Source organism: Argopecten irradians, chromosome 8 (genome assembly GCF_041381155.1).
Source record: "Argopecten irradians isolate NY chromosome 8, Ai_NY, whole genome shotgun sequence".
Taxonomy (NCBI): Eukaryota; Metazoa; Mollusca; class Bivalvia; order Pectinida; family Pectinidae; genus Argopecten; species Argopecten irradians.
Genome location: NC_091141.1, coordinates 1,714,669 through 1,735,023, shown reverse-complemented (window position 1 = coordinate 1,735,023; position 20,355 = coordinate 1,714,669). Strand labels below are relative to the sequence as shown.

The following is a 20,355-nucleotide window of genomic DNA, read 5'->3' as shown; positions in this document are numbered from 1 at the left end:
ATCCTATTTATAGACATAGAACTACTTTGTACATCACAAGTTTGGTGGTTATGTCCATGGAGTGTTTGTGATAATGTTGTGGTAGTCGTTACTGCTTTATGGTACGATAAATGTATAACATTTCACTTTTGCTACATAAATTGTGTAATGAGACATTGCACTTGGCTTCACTTTGATGCTACTTTGACATAAGGACTGATATCAATACTATCAGTACTTATGTACCTAATAATCCCTGTAATTTTATGATAAACCCTTCCAGCTTCAGAATAAGAAAAGTCCAACTATGTCTTTAGGGGTCTTCCTCTTTTTGGTATTCCAGCCAGTCTGTCAATACTGACGATTTGTGGTTGTCTGGGGTTGGGAGCAGTGGCGTGTGACGGTTGTGTACAGTGGGGGGCTGCGGTGGCCGAGAGGTTAAGATGCCTCGACATATAACCACAAGCCCTCTACCTCAGGGATGCGGGTTCGAATCCCATGTGGGGCAGTTGCCAGATACTGACTGCTGGCCGGTAGTTTTTCTCCGGGTACTCTGGCTTTCCTCCACCATCAAACCTGGCACGTCTTTCCATGACCCTGGCTGTTAATAGGATGTTAAACTAATAAAACCAAACCAGTGTACAGTGAAGGATGTCTTTGTTAGTTTTTTGTGCAGTCTAAAAGTAAAAACTGAATAAAAAGATGTAAAATCTAGTTTGTTGTGAAGGCTCCAAGGTCTGTGATGTGTGAATTGAAGTCCTTGAGTGTTGTATTGCTGCTACCCGGTAATAGATATAGGTTCCACTGTGCGATTGTGGGTGAATGAGTTATAATATTACCCGGATTTTTTTCCATATGCATATACTGGACCTCAGACACTTTCACCGATATAAGTTCTCCTTTGGATGTACTTTTCACTGCAGAGTAACATCAGATTCAAAGAAACAATAAAACAGTATTACTGAAATCCTTTTAGTGTACCTGTATATAAGATCAAGATCCAATGCTTTTAGGCTCTTTAGAACTGTGTAATAACCTTCAATAAGTCAAGTAAAGTTTAGACTTTGACCAGCAAAGTGTGGTTCAATTGAGATAAGATTGAGAGGGAGAGAGTCCATGCAGGCGTGGAATTGATTATACCATATGCATATTACCGTATTTGACCCAATGAACGCTCAGAGCTGATAACAAATTTATACCAGGTAAATTAAGGGACGCTTATTATATGGACAATATTTATACTAATCTTCCACTTAATGATTGCACGGAGTACGTAAGCCATTAAATGATTGCACGGAGTACGTAAGCCATTAAATGATTGCACGGAGTACGTAAGCCATTAAATGATTGCACGGAGTACGTAAGCCATTAAATGATTGCACGGAGTACGTAAGCCATTAAATGATTGCACGGAGTACGTAAGCCATTAAATGATTGCACGGAGTACGTAAGCCACTAAATGATTGCACGGAGTACGTAAGCCATTAAATGATTGCATGGAGTATGTAAGCCATTAAATGATTGCATGGAGTACGTAAGCCACTAAATGATTGCACGGAGTACGTAAGCCATTAAATGATTGCATGGAGTACTAAGCCATTAAATGATTGCACGGAGTACGTAAGCCATTAAATGATTGCACGGAGTACGTAAGCCATTAAATGATTGCACGGAGTACGTAAGCCATTAAATGATTGCACGGAGTACGTAAGCCATTAAATGATTGCACGGAGTACGTAAGCCATTAAATGATTGCACGGAGTACGTAAGCCATTAAATGATTGCACGGAGTACGTAAGCCATTAAATGATTGCATGGAGTACGTAAGCCATTAAATGATTGCACGGAGTACGTAAGCCATTAAATGATTGCACAGAGTACGTAAGCCATTAAATGATTGCATGGAGTACGTAAGCCATTAAATGATTGCACGGAGTACGTAAGCCATTAAAGGATTGCATGGAGTACGTAAGCCATTAAATGATTGCACGGAGTACGTAAGCCATTAAATGATTGCACGGAGTACGTAAGCCATTAAATGATTGCACGGAGTACGTAAGCCATTAAATGATTGCACGGAGTACGTAAGCCATTAAATGATTGCACGGAGTACGTAAGCCATTAAATGATTGCACGGAGTACGTAAGCCATTAAATGATTGCACGGAGTACGTAAGCCACTAAATGATTGCATGGAGTACGTAAGCCATTAAATGATTGCACGGAGTACGTAAGCCATTAAATGATTGCACGGAGTACGTATTAAGCCTTAAAGAAGGAATCAAATAGAGAACCTTTCAAAGTTTTTATAGATTCATGTAGGCTGTATTTATGTCAAAGTAAGTTGAATGGAGGCCTAATAAGTAGGAAGGGCGCTACATATTATAAAGATGGGCATATTTATTGGTTCAAATATGATACATTGTTATAATTATAAAAACTGTTTTCTTTAATCACGCAAGGAAAGCTATAAATCACCTCAAAATGTATGTTGTATCAATGTTTACAGTATGGCTAATGATATTAGGTTAGCATTGTCTCCCTTTAGCAAGGACAAAAGATGATATATATACTGTGGCATTTTATTTAACCCATTTTTCTCAAAATCAAATCCTTGTCCAGATCCCAACAATACAGTATCCCATCAAATTGCGTCATGATTCATTCAACTTGCTATTGACAAAATCCACAGGCACATCAAATGATTTCATTTAAAAAAAAATTGAAAATGTGATAGAATTTTAATTAAGATTACACACTGCTGAGCTGATCAAATTCTTTTATTAGATATGCAACTATATAAGATTTTAATGTAAATAATTTAAAGTGAATTCCATATCAATTCATATCTGATGAATGCTTAGTTTAAATCATACTTCTGTGTATGTGCATAAGTTTTGTATTTTAATATCAACTCTCAGTACCAGAATTATAGTGAGAAAAATAATGTGTTGTTTCCTGTCTAATGTTCCTGTATGGAATATGTTCTTTTGTGAATGTATGCGTAAACATGCATTCTGATGAATCTAATAAGCACTTTCGGTCATTTTGAATATATTACAGCTAGACAGTTTAATACCTTATAAAAATAATTAATCTACTTTAAAAAGTCTTTCAAATTTATTTTTTGTCACAAACATTAATCTCACCAGTGGTAGGATGCTGAGTTCAGGTCATGATTTTATCATCTACTTTAGTTAAAGTACACTTTAAACACATATATAATATTTATTCCAACCCGATAAAAAATTGAAAAAAAAAAGCAAAAATAAAATAAAATAAAAATGTAAAACCAATAAAGTACATGTATACTGTTTACCTAGCTAATTCATTAAATATAAAAAAAATTTCAGGCTTTCAATTGAGCCTTATAATTCAACCAGCGATTATCAAATTTTAGTGCAAATTAGATTTTGAAAAAGTGTGATGATGAATTCGCACATATCCCCAATAATAAGAATTTAATAGCACAATACTTTTGTGGATGCGTAGTTCCTAGTGTGAATGGCTAAAAAAGGATTACATGTACCTAGAAAACATGTATATTTACATTTATCAATGTAAAACACATTGAACTTGTTTTACAACATTTTACCATCAGTTTCCATTCATAAGCTTTGAATGACTGGTTCTGAATTTAATTAACATACTTAACTTTTTGTCAGATGAGATAATTTTTTGTTAACTGAATGTTCTCTGGTCTGATTGATTCTCTGTTTGATTTACAGTACATAAACTTATTTTAAGTTAAATCATAAGGCAATTATATTCAGTGAAAAACATTAATGTTTCTTTTTTTTTCTAGAGTTATTTTAGGAGCTGTTGATTCACCTGTGGTTTTTTCCCACAACGATTTGCAAGAAGGTAAATTTAAGCTGCATGGATCAAATTGAAACAAAATTTATAATATTACAACTGAATTAAAGGAATATGATAAATGCATGTGTACAGCTTATCTGGTTATAAATAACAAGTTTGTGATGAAAAGAAAAGGAGAAATTTGAAAGGATATAAACAATAAATACAAAATGTCAGCATTATATGCAGTGTACAAGTTTATAGCTTACCAATATTTATGATTAATTTGCAGGAAATATTCTTTACCTTGAAGACTGTGATATTCCAGAGAGGAAGATGACTTTTATTGACTGGGAGTATTGTAGTTATAATTACAGGTAAATATAGTTACAATTAAAGGTAAATATAGTTACATTTACATGACAGGTAAATACAATTATAATTAGATGTAAATATAGTTACAATTACAGGTAAATTTAGTTATAATAACAAGTAAATATAATTATAATTACAGGTAAATATAGTTACAATTACAGGTAAATATAATTATAATTACAGGTAAATATAGTTACAATTACAGGTAAATATAATTATAATTACAGGTAAATATAGTTACAATTACTGGTAAATATAATTATAATTACAGGTAAATATAGTTACAATTACTGGTAAATATAATTATAATTACAGGTAAATATAGTTACAATTACAGGTTAATATAGTTATAATAACAATGTCACAATACATGTTAAACATATCACTACACCAACAGGAGTTATAGGAGAATTATTTGTATAAATTCCCTTTTTTGGTTGGTAAGGTTTTGTAGTATCAGTTCCGAGCAAATGGAAATATTACTGAATGAATATTTTAACTTGAAATCAAAACGGACTGCAATTGTCACTCATTTCATTTTTCTGGTAGAATTTTAAATTATTAGCCCTAAATATAAAAAAAAGACATGAGTTGTGATAGGACCTGTAACAGGACTTTGGAGCAGTCAGCTGTCCTGACACTAATTTTATAACATTTCCTTGTTACTTTGTGTTAATTAGACCTTGTCGTATAGTGGGAGTCTCTGCTGTTGTACATTACTCTTACTTCACAGACTGTGTCACATACACACTATAGAGCACATTATAATTGTCTGATGGCATTCACTGTACATATAATTGCCTTCAGATGGTAATAAAGATCATTGATACAAAACGGGATATGTGTATTTATTTGGGAAATGAATATATGCATCATATACCAGTGTTCGTATATGTCAGTAAATTTAAGGTTACTGTAACAGCTGCCAGGCTCATATATATTGTTACAATGTATGTTTGTTTTAGAAGCAAAGTTAAAGGTTTTAATTGTTGTCGTCCCAATTAACTATATCTTACCATGCCAATTAATGCCAAACTCCATGCGCAGAACACAGTCATTGTTTGTGATCCCTTTTCAATTCTATAAAGGTTAACGATGAGAGATACTTTAGTTGATAAAAAAGGATCATTAAATTAGGATAAATCCATGCAGTTCCCTTGTACCTGTTCAGTTAAAACTTGAATATACATGTATGTCATAATATGTTTCCTTAATTATTAAAAATGGTATGGTATGCATTTTATTTGGTCCAAAGGTCAAGTTTAACTTGATATTTCTTTGCAATAATATAAGTTCCATTGAACTTTGTATATAGAAAATTTCCTTGCAATAAGGAATGTCTTTGGGGTTATCAAGCTCAAACTTCATGTTCATCATGCTAACTAATGCCTGCTTGGACCAGATTTCTTAGGTCAAAGGTTACTACAGAGTAAATGGGAGAAACCAATAATCTTATTTGTTTCTGCCAGCAACTTCAATTCCCTGAACTTGTCAACTTGAGTTTGAAGTATCCGTCGGAAAAAGGGATTAATTTTGTGCAAACTTAAATCATTACTTATTATGGATTGGGCTTGCATGGCAAGGAATCATACCAAACACTTCTGTTGTGGGATGAATACGTAGGGTAGATAAGGATTTCATTTGCTTTTTGTATTTGCATATTATAGAGTTATCTGCCCTTGTGGGTAGGTATTGATTATGATGTCATGGGTTTACAAGCATAATGTCATACTATTTAGAGAAAACGGCGTGAATTTTGCACACAACACCATGATGTCACAATTAATACCTATCTGCAAGAGAGTTACATATATGTATCTGTAATTTTCAAAGACAGTATACAAAACCATAGAAGGAATTTGACTTAGAAATTAGTTTAAACCATTGTTTATCAATGTCATATGGAAGTTGGGGTATTGATATGTCTTACAGGTATTTTTAACTTAAATGATATCCAGTTACAATGTAATTGTATAAATTGTAATAACTACAGCTGTGAATATTGAACATTATTGTTACAGAGGTTTTGACTTTGGAAACCATTTCTGTGAGTGGTGTTACGACTATAGTCATCCTGATTATCCCTATTTCTCCTACACAAGGGAAAATTTTCCTTCAAGAGAACAACAGGTAAGTACCGTGTGGTAAGTCTCTTGTATAGAGCTACAAATTAATGTACAGTCAATCAGGTTATCTAATCTGCTTTTACACTTCTAGTAAAATCTTTCCGTCGAAGGGATATTCTGTATTAAACATATTACAGAATTATCTGTCCTTGTGGGTAGGTATTGATTGTGATTGTGATGCCATGTGTTTGCAAGTGTATACGTAACGTCATATTTTTCATGAGTTGTGTATGCCCACTAAGTAATAATGTCAGAGTGGATACCCACCTGCAAGGGAGCTAAATTGTAATATGCAAAGACAATATTAATAATATAGAATGAAATATATTCATAATGGAAAGAAATGGCATTTCAGTCAATTTAAATAGTTTCTGTTTGAAAACTAATGTTAGAAAAGTTGAAAAGTGTGATCTAATTTTTTTTTTTTTGCCTGAAGCGAAGAATGAAAATTCTCCATTTATAGGGAGAGATTGCTTACCATTATATCCTTGTTTCCAGTTCACTTTTTTCCGTCACTACCTATCGGAGAATTCCAAGGTGGAGCCCACTGAGGAGTACCTCCAGAAGATGTACCTGGAAGTTAATACGTTTGCTCTCGCCTCTCACTTCTTCTGGGCACTCTGGTCCATCATACAGAGAGAGATGTCAGAGATACAGTTTGGCTATCTGGTGAGTAAAAATATGGTTGTTAGAAAACATACCTGCATAGGATATCTGTATATGTAAATGTCTCTGGTTTCCTCTGAAATCTGGACAGAATGCAATGCGACATGATGGGCAGGTTGTGATGGGACATGCCTTCATTGGAAACACAATATGCATGCACCCTTCACATGTCATGGTTAAGAGACAATTTATGGATTTACTCTACGTACATTGTAAATGTCAACAAGTGAAAAGTCATTATTATTTAATAAATCCCGCATACACCATGGTCAGATTTGATAGCATGAATTTAAATGAGAATAATACACGTTTCAAGAAAAATTCTCCACTTCGGTATTTAGAATATGCCATGACGAGAGACTGAGATTCTCGAACATTCCTCAACTTTAAAGAATTCCTTAACTTAAAATTCTCCATAGGAAATAATTATAGAAGTTAAGGAAAGTTAAGGAGCCTTTCTTAAAAATTGAAATCCTTTCCTATGGAGAATTTGAAGTTAAGGAATTACTTAAATTTGGGCCCTCTGATGGCCATGACGGATAAGCATTATTTTTTGTTTACTGATAACTGGGGTATAGGACATCATGATATGACATATGATTAAGGTCAGGTCGGAGTCCCTTGTGAGTTATGGGGGGGGGTTAAACAGGAGAGGCAGTTTTCTGTTTTGTCCAGTTTTGTTGGAACCAAATGATCTCTTGGAATGATTTTTCATTATTAATAATGCCTTTATATGTTGAAAATAAAACATTTGGGAAAATATGACTTAGTGTCAAAATATGGGTCACTTTTACCTTGTTTTGTAAAATGTCAATTATGTAAGAATAAAGTTCATCTGGTGGCACAATATACCAGAAAAAAATGTTATATATTTGCATATTGTAATCTTAGGCAAAGAATATCTTGGATGGAATGGGATAGGGGAGGGGGAGCAGGTGGGGGGGAGGAGGATTTAAAAAAAAAAAATATTAAAACTCTAAAACACCTATAAATGTATTGTTACGTTCAGAATTAAGAACTGGCTCAATATTACTATTTTTCTCAAATGAATGGCATTTGAGGGAATTTAATTATATATAATAAAATGCACATTTAAAATATTTACAAAATCATTATTGCATTTCAAAATTTTATAGCAAAGTATTTGAGCTTTTAAGTTTAAAGTTTAAAAAATAAAAACCCCTCTCCCCCCTCCCCCCTGCTCCCCCTCCCCAATCCGATCTCATTCAAAATATTCTTGTCTAAGTTTATAACATGCAACTATATTGCTCAATGCAATCTAATATAATGTTTATAACATTTTTCCTGGTATATTATGGTACCAGATGAACTTTATTCTTGAATAATAGACATTTAACAAAATTAGGTCACTGTGACCTATTTTTTAACATTAAGTTATATTTTCCATTATGTTTTGCTTTCAACATATAAATGCATCACAATTCATGAAAAATCATTCAAAAATATATCATTTAATTGGTTCTAACGAAACAGGACAAAATAAAAAAATTGTCCCTCCTGTTCAACCCCCCATAACTCACAAGGGACTCCGACCTGACCTTAATCATATGTCATATCATGATGTCCTATAACCAATTCAGTTTTTCCCTGAAAATCGGGAGTGCGGCATATACACCAGTGCGACTTATCTGTGGACGAAAACCAAAATCTGACGATGTTTTTGCATTATTACGTCGTGATTCACATGTGAAAATCGTAAGTTTTACTCGCCAGTTTTGTAAAGTTATACATCGAACAAATCACTGTAAAAGTGTTTAAAAGATAAAATATGCAATGAAAATATATTAACGATGAAAATGATTACATATCAGATGCATATTCATTCGTAAAATTGTTTAATTCAAGGAAAATCCGCCGACTGAAACGTGTTTGTTTACTAGCGCAACACAATAGCGGTTTAGTAAAGTTATACATCGAAAATATCACTGTAAAAGTGTTTAAACGATATAATATGTGATGAAAATATAATAAAGATAAAAATAATAACGTACCAGATACATGTTCAATCGTAAAATTGTTTAATTCTTGGAAAATCGGCCGACTGAAGCGTGGTTGTTTACAGTCACAACACAATGGCGGACTGATTTGGATATCGATTTGCTGCAGGATCGTTACCAAGAAAATAATAACTAAAACGTCAAAAACCATCAAATATCAAACAATAAGTTAAATATATTATTTAAATATTATTTGAGTGAAAGAAATGTCCGCAGACAGGGAAAAAACAATCTTCTGAATGACTGCTAAATATAACTTGCACACGTGTTACACACGGTCAACATGTGTATTTCTCAGAATCCTGTCGCTGTGACTTCAATGAAATAATCGGCAGTCAAGTTTATAGTGTGAATTACATGTAATATAGAACATTATAGCGATGTTAAAAAGCACCAAACAGTCGTATAAAACATCATTTAATCGATCTCTGCAGCGGCAAACACCACGAAATCATATCCGGAAGTTTACAAAAATAAGGCTTCGGTGAATTGCATCATGGGATGCCAAGTTGAGAGAGAACACTCTAAACGAAGTCAATTTTAGGTTAATGATAGTCTTGATAATAAAGTAATCCTATACACATCAATATAATTAATACGCGAAGTATATCAAAATAGATATAAAAGAAAATCGTATGCATATTGAGGAAAGTATTTTTAACCGGCATGTTGAAATATGAGAGAGAGTAAGCGTGAATTCGTACGGCCGCCATGTTTGTTTACACACAAGAAGTCTTACGTAATGGCAGAGTAAACAACGAACAGAAACATGACCAAATCAATTTTGCTAAAGATATTTACATCATTCTGAGTTTTATTTGTTATACATTTACAGAACAAGTTTACAGACAGTTTTCGTGATTCTAATTCGATCGATAAGCATTACCGTGCTTCATTAGAGATCGATCGTACACAGAGGGTTGCGTGGGTGCATGGGCCTAACTTTTGGTTGCGGCTTATGTAACGGTGCGTCTTATGTGTGTACAAAACCTGAAAAAATCGTAAAAAATGCCTCTGCGGCTTGTACACAGGTGCGACTTATTGTCCGGAAAATACGGTATGTCATATCATGATGTCCTATAACCAATTCAGTAAACAACAAAAAATGCTTATCAGTCATGGCCACCAGAGGGCCCAAATTGACACTCCTCCTTTAAGGAGTGTTCATGAATCTGGGCCCTGAGCACTAGCTGGTTGTTTGTGAAACATCACATTTCAATTGATTGTGTATCTATTGTAGGAATATGCTTTACTTCGATGTGAGAATTACTTTGATCAGAAGGAGCGACTTCAGAGTTTGAAATGAGGACTGGAAATATAATATTGGTGATAGAGACTTTACAGAAAGATAAGGAAGACAATACTACATGTGTTCAATGTAAAGATGGCTTCCTGTGTATTTGTACTAAATTTTCATTTTCCGCAGACAAATTTGAATAAAACCAAGGAAAAATACAAAAAACAAAAAGAGAAATACAATTTGTGCAGAACATGATCATTGAGGGTACTTATGTGGGAAGCCATCTTGAACTCATTCATCCCTGAAAACACATTAAGATTCTTCTAAATCAAAGACTAAACCAGGCCATTAGGACATTTCAGGGGTAAGTGAGTTCTTAGTGATAAAATCATATTTAATCTACTGCCAGATAACCAGTGGCTACTGTGATTGTTTTGTTAGGAATTGTTTCACGGTATGATATGAACGCTTGACCTGTTTGTTTTACCATTTGAAGTAATATTCTAAGGTGTTGGGTGAATGAAAACAAATGATATATGCATATGACTTTAAAATAGCTTTAATTATATTATATAGAGACAATTATAACTGCCATTTAACGTTTTCTTGTTGATTTGTTTAAATGATTTTCTAATTTTATGAAATTGATCTCCAGCGGTGTGTATATGTAGCCATTGTTACATTTTATTTTGCTTACGCAACACATACTGTAAGATATATATTAGTTATACACTACAGATAATTTGTACTTGTTCCCATTGACTGTTGAGCTCTGAACTATATACAATATACTTAGTTGACAGAGTGAAACAAGGGAAAATAATGTGAATAGATCATACCTACATATTTTGAATTTTGTTGTTTAGATGTTGCAACACAACTTTTCTAAAGTTAGGTAAATTATCTTGAAAATATGTCTCGAAAAGTATTAAGTAACATCAAAAAGACTTGTTCTTAATAGATCTGCACTTGAAGTTGAATACCGTAAGTACTAGTCCGCTAAACCTGCCTATATTATTAGGCTTTTTTTTTTTATTTATTTTTTTTTTTTTTGCCTAATATATAGTCAGCTCGCGGTACCTCTTCAAAATGTGAAATCGTAGGCCAGATTTGGCCTACGCTACGTCAGCGGCATATTTCTAATATATCGTCCATGCAATGCCGGGAAAACGTACACATACCTATATATTGGGATCTTATGTACTCCACTGCCCCCATGTTACATCCCATTTATGAAATTAAACAACTCTGCACAATGAAATACTTCCGAGACCCTTCTATTTCACACATTTGTAATGGCCGCCGTATACACATTTAGTAGAGCAAACGGCAGCCAATCAACTTCGCTTCCGGTTTTATTTTTAAAAAACCACGTGTAGTTGAAAGATAAACAAAATGCTAGCCAGTTAGAGTTTTTATTGTGAAATTATGGTCGACATACACGACATGTTGTCAAATATTCAAATTGAACACGACTATTGCTGGTACCGCATCACTTTCTCTTTATCTTTCAACTACACGTGTTTTTTTTTTAAAAACAAAAACCGGAAGCGAAGTTGATTGGCTGCCGTTTTCACATTTTTAAGAGGTACCGCGAGCTGACTATATATTAGGCAAAAAAAAAAAAAAAAAAAAATTTAAAAAGCCTAATAATATAGGCAGGTTTAGCGGACTACGTAAGTACATGAATGTATGTTCCCCACTCAGTAATGCCAAACACATATACAAATTATGTACACCAGTACTGTTTCAATAAGAGGAAGACAATTTGATTTGATGATTTTTAGTGTGAATGCTTGTGCTCTTACCTGTAATTGTTTTTATCTGTTATACTGAAGTATTTAATTATTGTAATGTTTTGTGTTTTTACCCTTGGATATGATATTATTGTGATATATTGGTTTTAAGCTTACGCCTAACTTTTAAAAACTTTATTCCTACAAATCTGAAAGCTGTTTTAATACATTTTGCTCTCTTAACTGCACTACACAATAGATGGTCTGGCTTTCAGGACACTACACAATAAGTGGTCTGGCTGTCAGGACACTACACAATAAATGGTCTGGCTGTCAGGACACTACACAATAAGTGGTCTGCCTTTCAAGACACTACACAATAAATGGTCTGGCTTTCAGGACACTACACAATAAATGGTCTGGCTTTCAGGACACTACACAATAAATGGTCTGGCTTTCAGGACACTACACAATAAGTGGTCTGGCTTTCAGGACACTACACAATAAATGGTCTGGCTTTCAGGACACTACACAATAAGTGGTCTGGCTTTCAGGACACTACACAATAAATGGTCTGGCTTTCAGGACACTACACAATAAATGGTCTGGCTTTCAGGACACTACACAATAAATGGTCTGGCTTTCAGTACACTACACAATAAATGGTCTGGCTTTCAGTACACTACACAATAAATGGTCTGGCTTTCAGGACACTACACAATAAGTGGTCTGGCTTTCAGGACACTACACAATAAATGGTCTGGCTTTCAGGACACTACACAATAAATGGTCTGGCTTTCAGGACACTACACAATAAATGGTCTGGCTTTCAGGACACTACACAATAAATGGTCTGGCTTTCAGGACACTACACAATAAATGGTCTGGCTTTCAGGACACTACACAATAAGTGGTCTGGCTTTCAGGACACTACACAATAAGTGGTCTGGCTTTCAGGACACTACACAATAAGTGGTCTGGCTTTCAGTACACTACACAATAAGTGGTCTGGCTTTCAGTACACTACACAATAAGTGGTCTGGCTTTCAGGACACTACACAATAAGTGGTCTGGCTTTCAGTACACTACACAATAAATGGTCTGGCTTTCAGTACACTACACAATAAGTGGTCTGGCTTTCAGGACACTACACAATAAGTGGTCTGGCTTTCAGGACACTACACAATAAGTGGTCTGGCTTTCAGGACACTACACAATAAGTGGTCTGGCTTTCAGGACACTACACAATAAATGGTCTGGCTTTCAGTACACTACACAATAAATGGTCTGGCTGTCAGGACACTACACAATAAGTGGTCTGGCTTTCAGGACACTACACAATAAGTGGTCTGGCTTTCAGGACATTACACAATAAATGGTCTGGCTTTCAGGACACTACACAATAAGTGGTCTGGCTTTCAGTATGGCTGTCAGGACACTACACAATAGATGGTCTGGCTTTCAGTACACTACACAATAAATGGTCTGGCTGTCAGGACACTACACAATAAGTGGTCTGGCTTTCAGGACACTACACAATAAGTGGTCTGGCTTTCAGGACACTACACAATAAATGGTCTGGCTTTCAGTACACTACACAATAAATGGTCTGGCTTTCAGGACACTACACAATAAGTGGTCTGGCTTTCAGGACACTACACAATAAGTGGTCTGGCTTTCAGGACACTACACAATAAGTGGTCTGGCTTTCAGGACACTACACAATAAGTGGTCTGGCTTTCAGGACACTACACAATAAGTGGTTTGGCTTTCAGGACACTACACAATAAGTGGTCTGGCTTTCAGGACATTACACAATAAGTGGTTTGGCTTTCAGGACACTACACAATAAGTGGTCTGGCTTTCAGGACATTACACAATAAGTGGTTTGGCTTTCAGTACACTACACAATAAATGGTCTGGCTTTCAGTACACTACACAATAAATGGTCTGGCTTTCAGGACACTACACAATAAGTGGTCTGGCTTTCAGGACACTACACAATAAGTGGTCTGGCTTTCAGGACACTACACAATAAATGTCTGGCTGGCTTTCAGTACACTACACAATAAATGGTCTGGCTTTCAGTACACTACACAATAAATGGTTTGGCTTTCAGTACACTACACAATAAATGGTCTGGCTTTCAGTACACTACAAAATAAATAGTCTGGCTGTCAGGACACTACACAATAAATGGTCTGGCTGTCAGGACACAACACAATAAATGGTCTGGCTCTCAGGACATTACACAATAAGTGGTCTGTCTTTCAGTACACTACACAATAAGTGGTCTGGCTGTCAGGACACTACACAATAAATGGTCTGGCTTTCAGGACACTACACAATAAATGGTCTGGCTTTCAGTACACTACACAATAAGTGGTCTGGCTGTCAGTACACTACACAATAAGTGGTCTGGCTTTCAGGACACTACACAATAAATGGTCTGGCTTTCAGGACACTACACAATAAATGGTCTGGCTTTCAGGACACTACACAATAAATGGTCTCGCTTTCAGTACACTACACAATAAATGGTTTGGCTTTCAGTACACTACACAATAAATGGTCTGGCTTTCAGTACACTACACAATAAATGGTCTGGCTGTCAGGACACTACACAATAAGTGGTCAGGCTTTCAGGACACTACACAATAAGTGGTCTGGCTGTCAGGACACTACACAATAAGTGGTCTGGCTGTCAGGACACTACACAATAAGTGGTCTGGCTTTCAGGACACTACACAATAAGTGGTCTGGCTTTCAGGACACTACACAATAAGTGGTCTGGCTTTCAGGACACTACACAATAAATGGTCTGGCTGTCAGGACACTACACAATAAATGGTCTGGCTTTCAGGACACTACACAATAAGTGGTCAGGCGTTCAGGACACTACACAATAAATAGTCTGGCTGTCAGGACACTACACAATAAGTGGTCTGGCTGTCAGGACACTACACAATAAGTGGTCAGGCGTTCAGGACACTACACAATAAATGGTCTGGCTTTCAGGACACTACACAATAAGTGGTCTGGCTTTCAGGACACTACACAATAAGTGGTCTGGCTTTCAGGACACTACACAATAAATGGTCTGGCTTTCAGGACACTACACAATAAGTGGTCTGGCTTTCAGGACACTACACAATAAGTGGTCTGGCTTTCAGGACACTACACAATAAATGGTCTGGCTTTCAGGACACTACACAATAAGTGGTCTGGCTGTCAGGACACTACACAATAAGTGGTCTGGCTTTCAGGACATTACACAATAAGTGGTATGGCTTTCAGGACACCTACACAATAAGTGGCTGGCTTTCAGGACTTTTCCACTTCATTCACATACTGTAGAAAGGGAGGCCACTCTAATATGGTTCCATTATAACTATTGTTTGTAACATTGATACTGTAGAAAGGAATCATCAGAAATAGCTTTGTTATAATTTTCATGCTAATTTTTTTTATCTTGAACATCAAAACACATATAAGAAAAATATATATATATGTGCTTTTAATAGCAGTCTGTCAAACCTGGTTTTATCGAAGTCATTGGTTAAAGGATGAAAGGAAAGTTCATTACTTTAAATTAACTGGGATTCATTATAACTGGGTTTTGAATTTAAACTATGATATATATATAAATCGGTAATATCGAAAATCTTTGACGTGTGTCGGTTAATATTTTCTATGTCCAACCAGACAATGTGAAAAGGATCTTTCTCATACATTTTCGTACGTTGTAGTGAGAAGTTGTAAAAGTTCATTAGCTACTAAAAAACAAAGTGAAACTTTGATTTTAAATCCATGTAACAAAAACCTATTATAGCACCATTAATTGATATTTCATTGTATCTTTTCAAACAATTAGCTCAAAGTTATTATGTTTTTCACCAAAATATTTCAAAAGTTTCCCAGAAACTGTAAATAAACTTTCACGCCTCTGCAAAACTCAACACACATAATGTAATTGTCACTATCGTTGACTTCAGAGTATCTGATGAATACACATTCCTGGCTTATATTTATTATCAATGATTCAACCGGTGTTAATATGTAGATATATGTTTCAATGTCTCAGAATGAGAACGATGAATAACAGTATCTGATTTCTCAAAACAAAAAGCATTGACTTAAGTCAAAACTTATATTTTCTCCTTATATAACTTGCGTGTATGTGAATATTGTTGACTCAAGTTTGTGTTAGATTCATACGTGTGTTTCAAGAAATTGGGATAGTAAAAGGTCACTTTATAATTGCTTTATTCATCAATGTTTGAGATAAATCTTATTTACTCTGTTATATTGTTCTCTCAGACCTCAGATGGCCCCATCTAATGTGATGATGTCAAACAAAGTTCCCCAAAAAATGGTTAATGAAAGTTTGTTCTGTGATAAAGCCAAAGGCATTGAATTTACTCCAGGAAATTGTGAATAAAAATCTATGCAATCCAACTGATTTTGAATGAACGAAGATTACTTTGAAAAAAAAGAAAAGTCCTTTGTGCCTAGACTTATGATTTTGTTATGACTGTATCTGAGACGATTCTGCAGTAGATCTCTGGAGCTTCATAGTCATTACCATATAAGCATTATACCTAAATTTTAAAGGGTCTTGCATTGTGACTTCAAGCCATTGCATCATATGTAGTCTGTCTGTTACCACAATTTAATACCACGTCCATTGTGTATGATTTTTTACATAACCTCAATTTTATCTACAGCCTTACCTTTTTCATAAACAACTACACAAAATAATGATTCAGTTGTTCAGATTTTACAGTTTGATGAATTTATATTGTTTTGTTTGTTCCTTTTGAACATTTTATGAATCACGCATCTGTGTTGAACATTTATGAAATTGGTCATGTCACACTATAAGCTGATATGATAAGCTATATGTTGATGGAATTATTAAATATTAAAATGCTAATATGCATAATTCTCTGTATATATGTACAAATAAGCTTTGCCTTATGGTCTTGCCATATTACATCCTATACAACATCAATGTTTATAAATCTTTTGTAGGACATATTGGTTTTCAATATATATATGACAATCTACTGTACCTAAATGTTTTTGTGTTAATTTTTCGATTAAAAATCCGTTTCAGTATCTTGTAAATATGTGCTTTTTTGTAGTAATTGCTCAATTCCGTTGCACAAAATGTATTTCAAGTATAATTTAGCTTATAATTCCATTTATATTCAATGTTGATGGTTTTGTTTTCAGTATTTTATTGTAGATATGATTATGCATTTAAAAACCATATATATAGCCATAGTTATCTTCCTCAAATATGAATTCCAAAACAGGGTAAATTCATGCTGTTAATTATGCCTTTTCATGTTTTGCCTTTTCTTAATTAATTAAACACCAGTTTAGGCCAGAATGTGTGTGCCTTTAGATTATATACAGAGCCTATAATTCAATATACCTGATATGTATTAGTATCAGTATTGCCAACCTCTGAGTGATGATAAATCGGGTGATCACCTTTGACAACAAAGGTGGATGGGTATATAACATTTTCCCCATCACTTCAATCTCGTCCAAGTTTCATCCAAATTCCTGAATTTTAAGTTACTATATTCCCTGATATTAGATTCTCCAAATCATTGTAGAACTTAAAGACTTATCTCAATTTTTTTCCTGTAACTTATGTAATAATTTTCTATGGAGAAATGCTTTCCTATTATAAAAGAATGTTAATGAAACTGTACCTTGGTTTGAAAACGATCATGGAACGTACATAATATGTTTGATGTAAGTTAACACTTTTGTCAAAGTTTGTGTACACAGACCACAGCTTTCTGAACTACAAAAAGGCCTGATGCAACTTTTAAAGTGTTATTATAATGACATTACAATGGCTTGATCTCACCTCAACTTTTGATGGCCTGGTTGATCAGTCAGGTTATGTATACTAAAATATCTAAAACACGGACTAACCCAGGACCATCAGGTGAGTTGGCAATACTATAGTATACCTACATGTATGTACTTAAGATCTTTTTTCTATGGAAGTGTAATTCTCTCAATTATAATCAGTATCTCACGATATCTTTATGAAGTATTTTTATCTAATGCTCAATAAGAGTGTGATATCACTCATAGCCCATACCATATCCAAATAAGGTGTAGAATTAGGCCATATAAACTCTTGGTTATCATTCAATAACTGAAAATCATTTTACGTATACAAGGTACAAATGTTATATAGAAAAAACAAAGTGGAATTTATTACATTATCTAAAAGGCCAACAGATGTTACAAATTGTGATAAATCAATAATAATCTGACACATTAAAAACATTGAAATAAAGAAAGTGTGTGTTTGTTATTGATTGTTCTTATGGTTCCATCTCAAGAGATTTTCTTCAAAACCATCAGGTTTATTGTTTTGCTAAATTACATATGGAAATTGCCGATGGTATACAGATGTGCAACAATGGTTGAATTTTACTTTAGAGGGGCCGATTTGGCCCACATGCCCTCCATTTCGATGTCGCAAATTTGAATCTCATTTGGGGTAGTTGGCGGATACTGACTGCTGGTCGGGATTTTTTTTCCGGGTACATACATATGTAAGTTTTCCTTCATCTAGACCTGTCATGTCCTTGAATGGCCCTGTTAATATGACGTAAAACTGTTAAACCAACTCTTAGAATCCTACAGTGGGCACTGGGTAACATCGTAATTGATGTCGTGGTCCATTTTCAAAGGAGTTATAAAATATTTACTGGTACATGTACTTATAATCGGTAATCTTTTAGAAAAGAGTGATTCAATAAAGAGACCAACTGTTACCTATATTTCAATCTCCCTTGGTAGGTCCCATTAAATAATTCATACAGTTGGATAATAACAAAATGAAACCATATATTGGAGGAGGGGTTTATTTGCCACATTGTCGCTCCACGTATTGTAGTATTGTTGCTCTGTCACTCCGTACATGTTTGTGTTTGTAGATGTTTTTTTTCTAAATAGTTTGCTCTAAACGCAGCAAAAACATGTACATTTTATGAGGTTTTTGAAAAAGTAGTACTGTTAATGTACTTATTTTAGCGCGTTTTGATATGTCTTTGAAGCGCTGAATCATGTACAGCAGTTAATTTTGTAAAAGTATCTTTTCGGCATTGAACAGCCAAATTGCGCGAAATGATATCCGATTGACGATAATATCTGAAATTGTTTTAATACTTGAAATATGAAACCGGGAGGCCTATAGTAAGACAAACTTTAGTTTAGTATAAACAACTTTAACTGATGCAATAACAATAGTCAGTTTACATTTTACGTCTTAAATTATTACTTTTCCCATTAAGTCCATAACTCTGCAAGACAAAAATATCTTTCGGACATACTTAATTCTATTGTTATTAATTTTTACTAATAAAACAATCATAACAGTGATGATTTTGAGCAATAAAATGTTGAAATTAACTAAAAGTTCAATTTCCAATTACATGTATGTGAAAAATATATAAAATTTAATATCTCTTTTATATGAAAAAATAGAAACTTTTGAATCGGTCAAATCTCACTTTATAAAAAATGCTTTCTGATGGTGATAATATCCGCAACCATGATTTTGAAATCTGAGTCACAAAATACATATTCACATTTTTATGTTTCAACTAAAGGACCAGTTTGAAAATTAAAAATTGCTCTAAATGAGTATTTGATCGACCTCACGTCTTTCATATTTGGGGATATCTTAATATACAGTTGTAATAATAGTTGTATCGTTTAGGTATGGACAACCTAGCCACATAGAAAATGAATAAACAACTATCTAAGTAACTGAGCACGGCATTGCCTGAACATATTCTGCATAAAAAAAGATATCTATTATTCAATTTTGACTTTATCATTACCTTTAAATAGGTCAACAGACCAAATTTGAGCAACCATGCTATCTCATCGAGTGAATATAAAATGTTTTGTAAAGCCTTAATCAACAACTCTTATTTCAAAAGATTCCACCAAAAGCGTATAAAAGGTATTTTTTAATATTACAATTTCTTAGCAATCCAACAAAAGCTTACATGACTGTTATAGGATCATAAATTATGCAACTTCCAACTCTTGTCTTACAGTAATTGTTTACTATCTTATGATAAACATTTAAATCAATATTTGCCCAATTAACCAAATATCCATATTTTGACTTTTTGAAGGGTCAAGAAAAACATGTTATCAAATTGTGATTTGTGGCGACTTTATGTTAAGTAAAACGTGACTAACGTTTGTAATGTTGCTATATGGTATACTATATATATGTGTACATATAGGACTTGCCCTACAATGACATCTAGTGATGACCTCTTGAAAACCATTTTATTCCTAAACTTCAATTCATAAATTCAATATCCATTGAATAATATTCCTTTGGACCAATCAAAAGGT

At 34.2% G+C, this 20,355-nt stretch overlaps 1 protein-coding gene across 1 annotated transcript in view; it reads left to right on the top strand.

The window, feature by feature from the left end:
• LOC138329074 (choline/ethanolamine kinase-like) overlaps positions 1–11,745 on the top strand; it is a 47,431-nt gene extending 35,686 nt beyond the window's left edge. Inside the window, exons 5-9 of the mRNA XM_069275798.1 lie at positions 3,784–3,842; positions 4,069–4,153; positions 6,173–6,281; positions 6,776–6,946; positions 10,202–11,745. Of these exons, the coding sequence (XP_069131899.1) occupies positions 3,784–3,842; positions 4,069–4,153; positions 6,173–6,281; positions 6,776–6,946; positions 10,202–10,267 (490 nt within the window). The 3' untranslated portion in view covers positions 10,268–11,745. The remainder of the gene's footprint in view (positions 1–3,783; positions 3,843–4,068; positions 4,154–6,172; positions 6,282–6,775; positions 6,947–10,201) is intronic.
• The last annotated feature ends 8,610 nt before the right edge of the window (positions 11,746–20,355 follow it).